We start from the raw sequence: 14301 nt of genomic DNA, 5'->3' as shown, positions 1-14301 counted from the left end.
AAGCCCACCTGCTGTGGTTGAGTGGTGAGGAGACCTGCTCCCAGATTTTGACCAATCCTGCCAATGGATAGATGTCATGGGACTTGCAAGAATGGCCCAGTGAAGATCCAATTCTATCTCCTCCCTGGTTAGTGTAACTGAGTTCATGAACTCAGCAGAAAGTGGGGAATTAAATAGTACATCCCTCCGCTCTGCAACAAGTGACTCTGTGGCAGAGGAATGCAGTAAATGGTTCCCGGTAGAGACCTCCAGCAAAGTGGTTAAAGAAATGATCATAACTTCAGAGAGATAGGAATGTTCCACTCCTCATCAAATGCTCCCTGCTAATTTACAGTGTTGGAGTCTAAATTGGAGAGGTGCATTAAGTGCATGCGAGCTTCTTGTGTAATTCAACATTTTAAATCTTCTAGTGTCCCTGCTGAAGGCACTGATGTATACTGGGGTACAGTTCTAAGGGCACTAGCACTTCATGAGTGAGCCTAAAGGGGGAGTGCCAAGAGGCTATTCAACCAAGGTGGGGGGGTAAAGCAGCACAGCTGAGGCCTGACTTACCCTCACCCTGAACACACATGTTGCGGGATAGCGATCAGGAGCAGGAACCTTGACTGATTTCCCCTTGTTACTGTCTGCCTGAGATCAACTAACTCAGTACAGATGGGACAATTCAGTATTTTATTCAAACCTCATTCAGTGGCATTTAGGGAGGTTATTATTCTTTCCTGTTTTTAAAGTTTGTATTTACCATTCTATCGCAGCGTTTCTTCCTGAGCAGTGCCAGGCAGATCTGCCTGTCTCAAAGTGGTACCATACCACCAGCAATGAAATGGCTGTGCCACCCTCTGGGCCATAGATTCTTTGTCGATGGAGACTGGACTGTAAAAAGTGCCCCAAAAGACAGCAGTTACAGTGTTACTGGAAACCCAGGTAACGATTTGGTTGGCGAAACAACCGAGTGTGATTGAAAGTGTAACACCGTGAGTCATGGGACAGGAGTAAGCATAATGGCACTTGGAGCTTAGTTATTTGTACGTTACTTTTTTTTTCTCCCTGGTCCTTCCTTTCCTGAAGGTCCAGAGGTGCTACAGGCACCAGCAACCTTCCAAGTGGCCATTCTTATGTGCGCCTCAACAATGAGTGACGGCAGGCTATTCAGGTGTGAAGGGTATCACAGCTGAGCAGGATCCTAGCCTCCCCTGATGTTTGTAAACAATTTTACAACACCAAGTTATAGTCCAGCAATTTTATTTTAAATTCACAAGCTTTCGGAGGCTACCTCCTTCCTCAGGTGAACGATGTGGAAGGAGGTAGCCTCCGAAAGCTTGTGAATTTAAAATAAAATTGCTGGACTATAACTTGGTGTTGTAAAATTGTTTACAATTGTCAACCCCAGTCCATCACCGGCATCTCCACATCATGACTCCCCTGATGTTAGCGCACACACACATGCACACACCAGCAGAGCTCACTGAAACAGGAAACCTAGTTGAATTTTTGTTTTTCCTTTCTCCCCATCTCCTTCCCTAGACCAGAGCTGCTGATCCCAACTGTAGCACCTGTTTAAATTAGCGCAGACTTGTGATCATCCTGGTCTGCACGGTTTAGTCCCATACTGGACAGCACATTTACCAACTGAGCCACGGGGAGGGGAGGGGGGAGCTTTGTATTTCTCGATGTTTGTATAGTGGCTCACAAGTACTGCTTACTTACGATTGTAAGTAACAAAATCAAACATTCCGCCATATCATCTTGTTCAATTTGGTGACAGAGAGGGTATGGTAGCATAGTGGTAATGTTACTGGAATAGTAATCCAGAGGCCTGGACTAATAAGCCGGAGTCATGAGTTCAAATCCCGCTATGGCAGCTGGGGAATTTAAATTCAATTCATTAAATAAAAAAATCTGGAATAAAAAAAATTAGTATCAGTAACTACCAGATTGTTGTAAAAACCATCTGGTTCACTAATGCCCTTTAGGAAGGAAACCTGCCATCCTTACCTGATCTGGCCTATATGTGACTCCAGACCCACAGTAATGTGGTTGATTCTTAATCGCCTTCTGAAATGGCCGAGCAAGCTACTCAGTTGTACAACCTCGCTACAAAAAGTCTTTTTAAGAATAAAACCGGACGGACCACCTGACATCGGACCACTAGGCACCGGACACGACAAAGGCAAACCAAGCCCAGTCAACCCTGCAAAGTCCTCCTCCGTAACATCTGGGGACTTGTGCCAAAATTGGGAGAGCTGTCCCACAGACTAGTCAAGCAACAGCCTGACATTGCCATACTCACAGAATCATACCTTTCAGCCAACGTCCCAGACTCTTGCATCACCATCCCTGGGTATGTCCTGTCCCACTTGCAAGACAGACCCACCAGAGGTGGCGGTACAGTGATATACAGTCAGGAGGGAGTGGCCCTGGGAGTCCTCAACATTGACTCTGGACCCCATGAAATCTCATGGCATCAGGTCAAACATGGACAAGGAAACCGCCTGCTGATTACTACCTACCGTCCTCCCTCAGCTGATTAATCATTCCTCCTCCATGTTGAGCACCACTTGGAGGAAGCACTGAGGGTAGCAAGGGCACAGAATGTACTCTGGGTGGGGGACTTCAATGTCACTATCACCAAGAGTGGCTCGGTAGCACCACTACTGACCAAGCTGGCCGAGTCCTGAAGGACATGGCTGCCAGAGTAGGCCTGCGGCAGGTGGTAAGCGAACCGACATGAGGGAAAAACCTACTTGACCTCGTCCTCACCAATCTGTCCATGACAGTATTGGTAGGAGTGACCACCGCACAGTCCTCGTGGAGACAAAGTCCCTACCACTGTGCTAAATGGGATAGATTCAGAACAGATCTAGCAGCTCAAAACTGGGCATCCATGATGCACTGTGGGCCATCAGCAGCAACAGAATTGTATTCCAGCACAATCTGTAACCTCATGGCCTGGCATATTCCTCACTCTACCATTACCAACAAGCCAGGGGATCAACCTGGTTCAGTGAGGAGTGTAGAAGAGCATGCCAGGAGCAGCACCAGGTGTACCTAAAAATGAAGTGCCAACCTGGTGAAGCTACAACACAGGACGACTTGCATGCTAAACAGCGGAAGCAACATGCCATAGACCGAGCTAAGCGATTCCACAACCAACGGATCAGATCAAAGCTCTGCAGCCCTGCCTCATCCAGTCGTGAATGGTGGTGGACAGTTAAACAACTAACAGGAGGAGGAGGCTCTGTAAACATCCCCATCCTCAATGATGGCAGAGTCCAGCATGTGAGTGCAAAAGACAAGGCTGGAGCGTTTGCAACCATCTTCAGTGCTGCCGAGTGGATGATGCATCTTGGCCTCCTCCCGATATCCCCACCATCACAGAAGCCAGTCTTCAGCCAATTCGATTCACTCCCCGTGATATCAAGAAACGGCTGAGTGCACTGGATACAACAAAGGCTATGGGCCCCGACAATATCTCACGCTGTAGTGCGGAAGACTTGTGCTCTAGAACTAACCGCGCCTCTAGCCAAACTGTTCCAGTGCAGCTACAACACTGGCATCTACCCGACAATGTGGAAAATTGCCCAGTGCTATCAAGCGGCACTTATTCACCAATAACCTGCTCACCGATGCTCAGTTTGGGTTCCGCCAGGACCACTCGGCTCCAGACCTCATTACAACTTTGGTCCAAACATGGTCAAAAGAGCTGAATTCCAGAGGTGAGATGAGAGTGACTGCCCTTGACATCAAGGCAGCATTTGACCGAGTGTGGCACCAAGGAGCCCTAGCAAAATTGAAGTCAATGAGAATCGGGGGGAAAACTCTCCAGTGGCTGGAGTCATACCTAGCACAAAGGAAGATGGTCGTGGTTGTTGGAGGCTAATCATCTCAGCCCCAGGACATTGCTGCAGGAGTTCCTCAGGGCAGTATCCTAGGCCCAACCATCTTCAGCTGCTTCATCAATGACCTTCCCTCCAACATAAGGTCAGAAATGGTGATGTTCGCTGCTGATTGTGCAGTGTTCAGTTCCATTCGCAACCCCTCGGAAGCAATCCATGCCCGCATGCAGCAAGACCTGGACAACATCCAGGCTTGAGCTGGTAAGTGGCAAGTAATATTCACGCCAGACAAGTGCCAGGCAATAACCATCTCCAACAAGAGAGAGTCTAACCACCTCCCCATGACATTCAACGGCATTACCATCACCGAATCCCCCACCATCAACATCCTGGGAGTCACCATTGACCAGAAACTTAATTGGACCAGCCACATAAATACTGTGGCTATAAGAGCAGGTCAGAGGCTGTGTATTCTGCGGCGAGTGACTCACTTCCTAACTCCCCAAAGCCTTTCTACCATCTACAAGGCACAAGTCAGGAGTATGATAGAATACTCTCCACTTGCCTGGATGAGTGCAACTCCAACAACACTCAAGAAGCTCGATACCATCCAGGACAAAGCAGCCCGCTTGATTGGCACCCCATCCACCACCCTAAACATTCACTCCCTTCACCACTGGTGCACCGTGGCTGCAGTGTGTACCATCTACAGGATGCGCTGCAGCAACTCGCCAAGGCTTCTTCGACAGCATCTCCCAAACCCGCGGCCTCTACCACCTAGAAGGACAAGGGCAGCGGGCAAAAGGAAACAACAGCACCTGAACGTTCCCCTCCAAGTCACACACCATCCCGACTTGGAAATATATCACCGTTCCTTCTTCGTCGCTGGGTCAAAATCCTGGAACTCCCTACCTAACAGCACTGTGGAAGAACCTTCACCACATGGACTGCAGCGGTTCAAGAAGGCAGCCCACTACCACCTCCTCATAGGCAATAAATGCTGGCCTTGCCAGCGATGTTCAAATCCCATGAACAAATTTAAAAAAAAAGGAATGACGGAATTAAGACTTGAGTGAAAGAAGTAAGGACAAATATGCAGCCCTGGAAATGCCAGATTTGTCCCAGTTACAACAGCAACTTGCATTTATATAGCGGCATTAACAAAGAAAATGACTCCAGGTCCCTTATAGAGAAAATATAAATACAAAAGGAACGATCGGCAGGGAGGGGGAGATTAGGAGGGGTGATTGAAGCTTTGTCCACAATGATCAGCAGCAAGAACATGCTAACCTACCCACTATCCCTGAAGTATCAGCCACCGCTTGTGTTATTAAATGTGTAATGGAAACTATTTTTCTTTTCTAGTTGATCCTTTGGCTCAGGTGACTCAGGCTTTCCGTGAACACTTACTTGAAAAAGCGTTATATTGCATTGCCAAACCAGAGAACAGCAAGCCAGTAACAGGAGAGGGAGGGTAAGTAACTGGCTATCGTAACAATTATTACAGCTCACATAATCTGCTGGTATGTTGCATTTTTACATGTTCCAGTTGGAATTTTTTTTTCCCAGTTTGCATCTCATCAAACACTTCGATTTAGTAAGCACTGCTTTCTGGCAAAACTGCCTGTCGACATGCGCGTGTATAAAGAATGGACAAAGTAGCAGAGAGCTGCTAGCAGTGTTGGTTCCATTCCTGAGCGAGACTCAATGTCTTCATGCACCAGCCAGGCTTTGTTTGCAGCACTGGTCGGAGGCTGAGCACCTGGGCACTGCATAGGTGCACTTTCCAGCAGGAGTGACCCTGACCCAGGGGTGCAGAGGCCATATCTATCCCTCTTAACTGTCAGTCTGGTTGAGATTAGCGAATTCAGCACAGACCAGAAATCGAACCTGGGACCTTCCTGCTCCGTGTGACTCAACTCCATGCCTGTACCTGCTGAGCTATCAGGGGAGACTTGTACATCCTCCCAAACATTGTTTGTTTCATATCGGTATGTTCAGTTTGTTTTTAGGATAAACCCTTTTGGAGTTCTGCTGCCAGAGTTTGTATCTTCTGTTGCAGATACCATATGGTCACTATGATTTTGCATCATGTGAAGGCAAAGAAAGGGTGTTGCTTCATCTGTCACTAAATCAGGGATATAATAGTTATCAGGCAGAGTTTTACAAAGGAATAATGCACTGCTTTAGAGATATCACACTCCTTGTATATAATATATAATAGCAGCATTACATGAATTTTATAATATACTCAGATTTACCGAAGTATAGCAGTCTAGTCTATTATACTGTACTGTAATTTAGTAATCATGTGTATATATTTAAATTAAATGTTCTTGCAGAATAGAGCACGATCTTGTGCAGATGTTCACTATTTCCCCCCAACTTTCTGTCGCAGTGAATTCTCGGATGCTCTCGAGTACTTGCAGCTGCTGAATGGTTGCTCTGACGCTGCTGCAATCACTACGCAGACCTTTGCGATCGGCTCCAGTATGGCAACTGTCACAGGTCAGCCTGCACATGTTCTTCTAAATCATGTATTACAATTCTTGGCCCTTGGGTGTTACTTGCATGATGATAACAATTCCATTTCATCCAGTGTGGTACTGAGCCCTATGAATCAAGATGGTGCTGACTCTATAGTTGCTCTGCGACCTTGCCCAAAAGATTATTCTTCATGTGTGACTCTAGACAGTTAATGTTGGCAGGCTATTTGACGTCGGAGGGCATCAAAACCTGTGCCTCATCTTCTCCTCACCCAATGTTTATACACATACACTTGTCAGCAGATAGAAATGCTTGAATTTATTTATTTGTGGCCACGTCCCAAGTCCAGGACATTGAGGGCAATTGTTGCACCCCTACTGTCACCCTGCTTGAGATTAACTAACTCAGCACAGACCAGGGTTGAACCTGGTGCCATCTGGTCCGTATGGCTTAGTGCCACACCAGGCTATGCTAGTTCTGATTATGTTAATGGTGTCTATTCATTGTATGTACAGGCACTGATCCAGTAGCCAAGTGGTGGGCTTCCATGATTGTAGTTGCTATCAACTGGCTGCAAGGTGATGATGAGGCAGCAGAGCGACTCTACCCAGTGGTGGAATACATGCCAAAGACCCTGCATGCAACAGAGTAAGTGTTGCGGCCTGAATTCTCTCCACATAACCTCTTTTATAGTACGTCCACTTAAAATATCTTGAACCATGTTGTTTTAGCGGAGAGTACTACCGAGTGAGCCAAACTGACACCGTAAATATTTCATAGTTCCACAAGTTTAAGATCTCGGACCTCATTTTGGGAGATGGGGAAGGGTCAGAATCAGCACAAACTGCACTGCACGAAGGGCACTAAATTAAGCTTGTGTATTGCTGTAGTACTCGGTTTCTACCACTAAGTGGATCCCTAACATTATGATGCTGTTAAAATTTCCTCTGGTGTTGGAAATCCAGTTCTACTGAGTGGAATTGTTCATTCTCCTGAATTTGGTGGGTGGGAGGGGTTACTCACTTGTGACCTATTTGGAATATGGTTAACATTCTAGGCAGCTGATCCCTCTGCAGAGAAACATGAACATCTTGTTTATAGTTTGATTGCCAACCAGTAGTAATGATTGTGCGATTTTTAGATGCGCTTCTGTTTCGTTCTTGAGAACACTAGAGATAACTACAAGGACATTTTTGTTTAACAGATTATGGTAGTTGTCCAGTTATATAGCACAAGTTACATAATGGTACAAGTACAGGCGGGGAAAGGAAAATCATTGGTCAAAGTATTTCCCACTCGATTAGAAATCATCATTTGAATCTTGTCAAAAGTGTGGAGCTGGGTAACTGAGTGTTTAATCTGTACACTTTTCATAGGCTACCCGCATCAGCTGGGCAGGTAAATGATATGCCGTCTCCAGCAGAGTTTATTGTACGCACCCATCTGTAATATTATCCGTTTGCCTCCTTGGAGAATCTTGTCTGATACTTAAATGCTAATCTCTTGCAGGAGCCAGTTGCCAAAAGCAGCGCTGTTCGCATTCAAGGCCGTGCGTGCCATGCTGGGTAAACAGGATGGCAGCCAGATGAGCCTCATGCACTGTGAAAAAGCCAGTGGATACCTGAGAGACAGCCTCAATATGGCATCTCCCATCAGCAACAGTATTGATAAGGTACGGGGGGGAGCCTTGGACTCCTAGTGCGGGTGAGATAGGTGATTGCAATTAAAGCAGAGAAGATACTGGAAGCCTTCATATTCTAGCACTAACACCCTTCATTATGGTGAGCAGAAGATTCATCATGAGTGGGGAAACCTCTTTGTATATTTTTAGTATGCTCCCTAAGCATCCTGTTCGAGCAATGTGACCCGCTTACCAACTTTCTCTCTAATTAACCCCATGAGCCAAAAAATAAAGTGTTCTCTTTTGGCAGTCCAATAAATGGTTAACATTTTTGTGTTTTTAAGCGTTATTTATATGAGGGCATTTGTGAGTAAATTGCCCTGTATATATTTTGACTCCTTTTTCTTAACTTCCTGAGTGTACAGGCTGGCTGCCAAGAAGTAACAAAGATTGCCAAGGCGTGTCTCAGCCTTGCAATCTTCCCTCCTTCCTGCTGGGAGACATTGCAGCCTCCGCTCAACACCTTTGCATTTAAGTCATTAAACATTTTGCAGTTGCCATTAAGGAGTGAACGCTCCTTGTCTACTGATGAGTTTAGGTAGGAAACTGTTAAAGAGCGTTTAGTGTGGGAGGAAGCACTTGCAGTATAAAGTACTTATCCCCTAATGTCTTATTCTTGCTGCATTTAAATCTGCCTTCATTTTACTCTGGAGAATTTCTGCAGCCAATGATGAGAGTATATTTTATCTGAACACAGATGGAAAGAGGACATTGCTGGAGGGGAGGAGGAGGAAATCGAAATTCAGCGGGAGGTGTCTGCCTGGAAATAGTGATACAGTACATCCTTGCCAACCAGGAGCTGGTGCTTTGTGCTTTTTAAAGCAGTGCCAGGTCTGTCTTGTTCCTGTTCAGAATGCTCTGAAATGCACAAGATCACTCCAGTGGACAATGAGGGATCATAATTCAGTGTTTGTAGGCAGCTGCCTTCCCTTGCCGTTCTCTCCCTCCTTCTCGTCCCCAGTTTAACATCTTTGTTCCAGTTATACAATGCTTAGGCTCACAAGTCAGAATTCACTGGAAGGATTCTGGAAGAGATTTGAAAGGCAGTATATTTCGTACATGGGATGAGGGGGCTAAGCAGTTACTGGCATTCCTTGAAGTATAATGTGCATTGGGTTATATTTTCTATGGGGGTTGGGGGAGGTGGTTTTTCAGATAGGCAAGTTCTTCAATTCCCCCGTGCCACACTTGTTTTTGGCTGAAGGTGCTGACAGGCTGAAGGTACCTTTGGTTCCACATGTACCTTAGCCCTCTTGATGCATAGTCCGCGAGCAAAGATAGTAAGTATCAATATGCTGCTCAAGTAAAGAGAGGCATCACAGCACACTCTGATCTTGTCCTCATGATGATGACTCCTATACATATAACCAACAGAGGTCACTGGACATGATCAGCAGCTGGAGCCCAGGGGTACTGAAGTCAATAGTAGCAGCCCCAAATGCTGTCACAGCTGAGATCAGCTAACTTGGCACAGACCAGAGAGTGAACCTGGGACCTTCCTGATCTGTATGGCTTAATGCACATCACAGTCCCTGTCAGCTTGCCTGAAGTGGGGGAGAGGGGAGTAAACTTTATTTTCAGTACCTCCCTGTATATTGGCATCCCTTGAAGTGTAATGCAAGTCGACTGTGCTTTCTGCACTGGCTGGGATAAGTTTTGACCTTTTGATGTAAGTATGGCATAGATATGTAGTCAAGACTACAATATATGTACAGTCACAATGATGTATCTCGTATCCTGTGGTAATATTGCAGCTTTTTTTCCCCGCAAGTTTTTCGAACAAAAAGAGAGAGGAAAAAAACACCAAGAAGTAAAATCAACTTGGTAAATGGTTAAAATGCTCAATGTATTTTTTTTTTGCCTCAACTTATCGACCCCACTCTACTGGATGAATGGCTGCAGCTGTGGTGCATTGTAGTTGCATTGCATGTGTCCTCGATGTGCAATGCACCTGCAATGCAATACAGAGCCAGACCCTGACACCAGTTCTACAGAGCGCCTGAGGAAAAGCTGCAAACCTTAAAATCAGAGCTGACCAGTGCATCATGATTGAGATGTATTGTTTTTTGAGTGGTTTATTTCTGCAGTTATTCATTTCTTCCCCTCTCTCCTGTCTGTCTCTCTCTCTCTCTTCCCCCTCCACTCATGCTAGGAATCGCTCAATGCCATTCTTCCTTCTGATCAAGGGGGCACCAAGACCAATTGTACTACCTGTACCACTGCCCCAGCTCAGTAATTCCCTTCTTTAACCAACCGCAAGAGGTGTGTGTGTGATTTTTTTTTTTTAATTACCATTCTCTCATCTCCTTTGTTGAATTGTTTCCTCTGATTATCAACTGACTGAAATAGGCAACTAGCATGTGGAGAAATGTAGCTGCAAACTTAAGTCCCCATTACCCTGTAGCGGGCCCCCAAATCAATAGCTTCTTTTACATATGGGGCTTTGGGTCATGCTAAAAATGGTCACATTAATTGACTAAAAGAAGTTTGAGTAAAGCAGCTGAAAACTAAAATAAATTTGTGTGACTATATGGAGCTGATTATATAGGAACCACGACTAAATAATTACAGAGCGTTAAGATACACCCATCGCTTCAGCTACCACAGCAGCAGAGAGGTTCTGTGTCTGAGGTTGTCTGTTCTTCTCTTTTCAGGCAGTACAGCTCTTGCTCTGTGATCTCTTGCTAGTCACCAGAACCAGCGCATGGCAGCAACAGATCAACGTGAGCCAGCCCATGAGCTGCGGGCACCAGGCATCTCCGTTAGAGCTAAGAGGCTTTCAACAGGACCTTAGCAGCCTCAGGAAGCTGTCCCAGACTTTCAGACCTGCTCTCCGTAGGGTAAGTTGGTAGCGGGGGGGATTGGAGGGATTTATTTTAAGGCCTTTTTTGAGGGACTACAAAAGTAAAAAGAGTAGAGCTGGATTCTGCAATGGAATGGTGGATTCCTATCACTGATCTTCCATTGGTTGTTACTGATCCTAGCTGTGGTGCTGAGGGGAAAAATTCTCAAGGGAGGTCAAATGCTACTTTGAGAGGGAAGGAAGATCAAAGGGAGAGGCATCCTAAGAAGCCTCTGAGTCAACAGGTTGTGGGTTCAAGGCCCACTTGAATGGAGAATATAAACTCGGCCAACACTACAGTACAGACCTGGACATCATCCAGGCTTGGGCTGATAAGTGGCAAGTAATATTTGCACCAGACAAGTGCCAGGCAATGACCATCTCCAACAAGAGAGAGTCTAACAACCTCCCCATGACATTCAACGGCATTACCATCGCCGAATCCCCCACCATCAACATCCTGGGGGTCACCATTGACCAGAAACTTAACTGGACCAGCCACAAAATACTGTGGCTACAAGAGCAGGTCAGAGGCTGGGTATTCTGCAGCAGGTGACTTACCTCCTGACTCCCCAAAGCCTTTCCACCATCTACAAGGCACAAGTCAGGAGTGTGATGGAATACTCTCCACTTGCCTGGATGAGTGCAGCTCCAACAACGCTCAAGAAGCTTGATACCATCCAGGGCAAAGCCGCCTGCTTGATTGGCACTCCATCCACTACCCTAAACATTCACTCCCTTCACCACCGGCGCACTGTGGCTGCAGTGTGTACCATCCACAGGATGCACTGCAGCAACTTGCCAAGGCTTCTTCGACAGCACCTCCCAATCCCGTGACCTCTACCACCTAGAAGGACAAGGGCAGCAGGCACATGGGAAAAACACCACCTGCACATTCCCCTCCAAGTCACTCACCATCCCGACTTGGAAATATATCACCGTTCCTTCATCGTCGCTGGGTCAAATTCCTGGAACTCCCTACCTAACAGCACTGTGGGAGAACCTTCACCACACGGACTGCAGTGGTTCAAGAAGGCGGCTCACCACCACCTTCTCAAGGGCAATTAGGGATGGGCAATAAATGCTGGCCTTGCCAGAGACGCCCACATCCCATATCCCATGAACGAATAAAAAAATACTGATGGAGTGCTGCATTGTTAAAGGTGCCATCTTTTGGATGAGATGCTAAGCCGAGGTGGATGTCAAACACAGGGGAGTTCTCCCAGTATCCTGGCCAACACACTTCCCTCCAGTAACACTACCAAAAACAGATTAACTGCTCAGTCATCTCATTTGCTATTTTTTGGATCTTGCTGTACATACAATTGCTGCCATATTTGCCTACATAACAATGGCTGCACATCTTTGGATTTGAAACACTTTGGAACATCCTGAAGTGATGAAAGCTCCCAGTATACGACCATCCTTTTAGGACTAGGATGCTGTAGCTTGTCTGCTTAATCCTGTCATTTGCATGGACTCTGTGTAGTTTGGCCTCTTAACCTGGGATAACTGGGTATTAATTGCATCGTGTACTGGAAGGAATCTACTCCATTGTTGAAGTATAGATAGAGAGCGCAGGAACTCTAGTTGTGCAGGCCCTGGTGTAGGACCAATGTATGGCTCCACCAAGGAAGAAAAGCCAAGATAAATCAAGAAGTGGCAGTTGTATGACACAAGCTTAGGTTTTAAAGGTCTATGGTTCGTGAGAGGAAAGGAGCTCCATAGTTGTGCGATTTTGGGGGAAAATGTGTTGAAATTGGAGATGATGAAACCAGTCTTAATTTCAATCCAGCGAAGAAACGGGGAGGAGGAAGAGGGAGTTATTTGGAGCTGAGGAGGAACAAGAGCGGAAGGTACATAGGAGGATGTTCACAGTAATGTTGATGAAATGGAGAACGGATCTTGTACATTATTTTAGTTTTATTTATTTTTTCAGGTGTTTCTACATGAAGCGACAGCCAGGTTAATGGCAGGAGCCAGTCCAACCCGTACTCACCAGCTATTGGACCGCAGTCTCAGGAGGCGGGTCACAACCCCACTACCCAAAGGTGGTAAGTGGCAGCATTCAGGGAGCGGTAATTTTAGGGGAGTCTTTTAATTCAATTTGTTACCACCTGTCTTCAACGAAATTTGCGTAAAAATTAATTTCCACCCTTCAAATCGGTAAACCATAAACGGATGAATGTTGGTGCTCAACAGACTTTCTTGCTACAAAGGCGTATGGGATTGAAGCTTGTATACTATTTGTTTGGGGCCTAGTGCTCAGCCTCTTGAGCTACTGGGCTGTCAAGTGTTCAGAAAAGTTCTTCTGCACAATGGGTCATAAGGATGATGCTTAGAGCACTCGCACCATAATTCCTGGATTCAGCAGCTCAGACCCTGGAACTCCTATGTTGCTCACTCTTTGCCAGTCTGTTCAGTGCTGTTTTCCCAGCTCTTAGTGTGAGCAGTTTGCAGCCCTGCTGTACCTTGCTCAAATGGCTGTTTTTCATGTGAGCGCTTGGACACAAGAGTGTCAGTAGGCTATTGAACCATGGAGGATAGGACCAATTAACCAGAGATCCAACAGGAGTTGCAGGATGGTGATCAGTAGTGGGGAACCTGGCTGATTTTTTTCTTTTCTGCTCCCTAGCCCAGAGGCACTGAGACCAACTGTAGCAATCCAACCACTGCCCCATCTGAGATCAGCTAATTCAGCCTATAACAGGAATTGAAGCTGGGATTTCCCTGTTCTCTCTGGCTTAGTACCACAATGCATGGCACATTTTATCCAATCGAGGGGGCTTTATTTATTTATTGATCAACCGATTGGGTTATTCAAAGTCTTATTTCTATATTTCCTGCTCTGTTCAACAGGCGAGGTGGAGATGCATCCTGGGCGTCGGGAGCATGCCGAAGCCCTCCTGCTGGCGTGTCGGTACCTCCCCCCGAGTTTCCTGTCGGCACCGGGCCAGCGAGTTGGCATGCTGGCCGAGGCGGCCCGCACACTGGAAAAGATCGGCGACAAGCGGACTCTCCACGACTGCCAGCAGATGATCATGAAACTGGGCAGCGGCACCACAGTCACCACAAGCTGAAGTGGTTGTATTTTTTTTATATAAAGACTTCACCCCACACCCCAATAATAGCGCTGTGACTGTACATAGTGTGTGTACCCCCAGGTGAAGCAGAACTGCCCTTTTTATTTCACATTAAAATAATGACCTGGTCAAATAAAAATCGTATTTTCATAGTTTAAAGAAACTGTACATATAAAATATTTATAATTTTTTAAAAAGACAAGTTGGGATGCAGCAAATTCATTTTTGTAGAATTAAAAGCACTTGGTCTCTCTAGAAGCTTAGCTTCCCTTGTAATACTGCATCAATGGTAAAGCCAGTCTGGGCTGTATTCTGTGCAATATACTTTTATATGATTAAAATAACCCAAATGAAAGAATTATGAAAACAAAA

The 14301-nt window shown here is 46.0% G+C and overlaps 1 protein-coding gene across 2 annotated transcripts in view; it reads left to right on the top strand.

The window, feature by feature from the left end:
* The window catches only part of srebf1 (sterol regulatory element binding transcription factor 1), a 44056-nt gene extending 29755 nt beyond the window's left edge, over window positions 1–14301 (top strand). For both annotated transcript variants that reach the window (XM_068002955.1, XM_068002956.1), the window contains exons 12-19: window positions 756–924; window positions 5202–5310; window positions 6235–6344; window positions 6839–6971; window positions 7833–7995; window positions 10659–10844; window positions 12786–12900; window positions 13706–14301. In XM_068002955.1, coding sequence (XP_067859056.1) covers window positions 756–924; window positions 5202–5310; window positions 6235–6344; window positions 6839–6971; window positions 7833–7995; window positions 10659–10844; window positions 12786–12900; window positions 13706–13926 — 1206 coding nt within the window. In that variant the 3' untranslated portion in view covers window positions 13927–14301. The remainder of the gene's footprint in view (window positions 1–755; window positions 925–5201; window positions 5311–6234; window positions 6345–6838; window positions 6972–7832; window positions 7996–10658; window positions 10845–12785; window positions 12901–13705) is intronic.

Source organism: Heptranchias perlo, chromosome 22, assembly GCF_035084215.1.
Source record: "Heptranchias perlo isolate sHepPer1 chromosome 22, sHepPer1.hap1, whole genome shotgun sequence".
NCBI lineage: Eukaryota > Metazoa > Chordata > Chondrichthyes > Hexanchiformes > Hexanchidae > Heptranchias > Heptranchias perlo.
The sequence above is the reverse complement of the archived record's forward strand: the minus strand, read 5'-3'. Positions and strand labels throughout refer to the sequence as shown.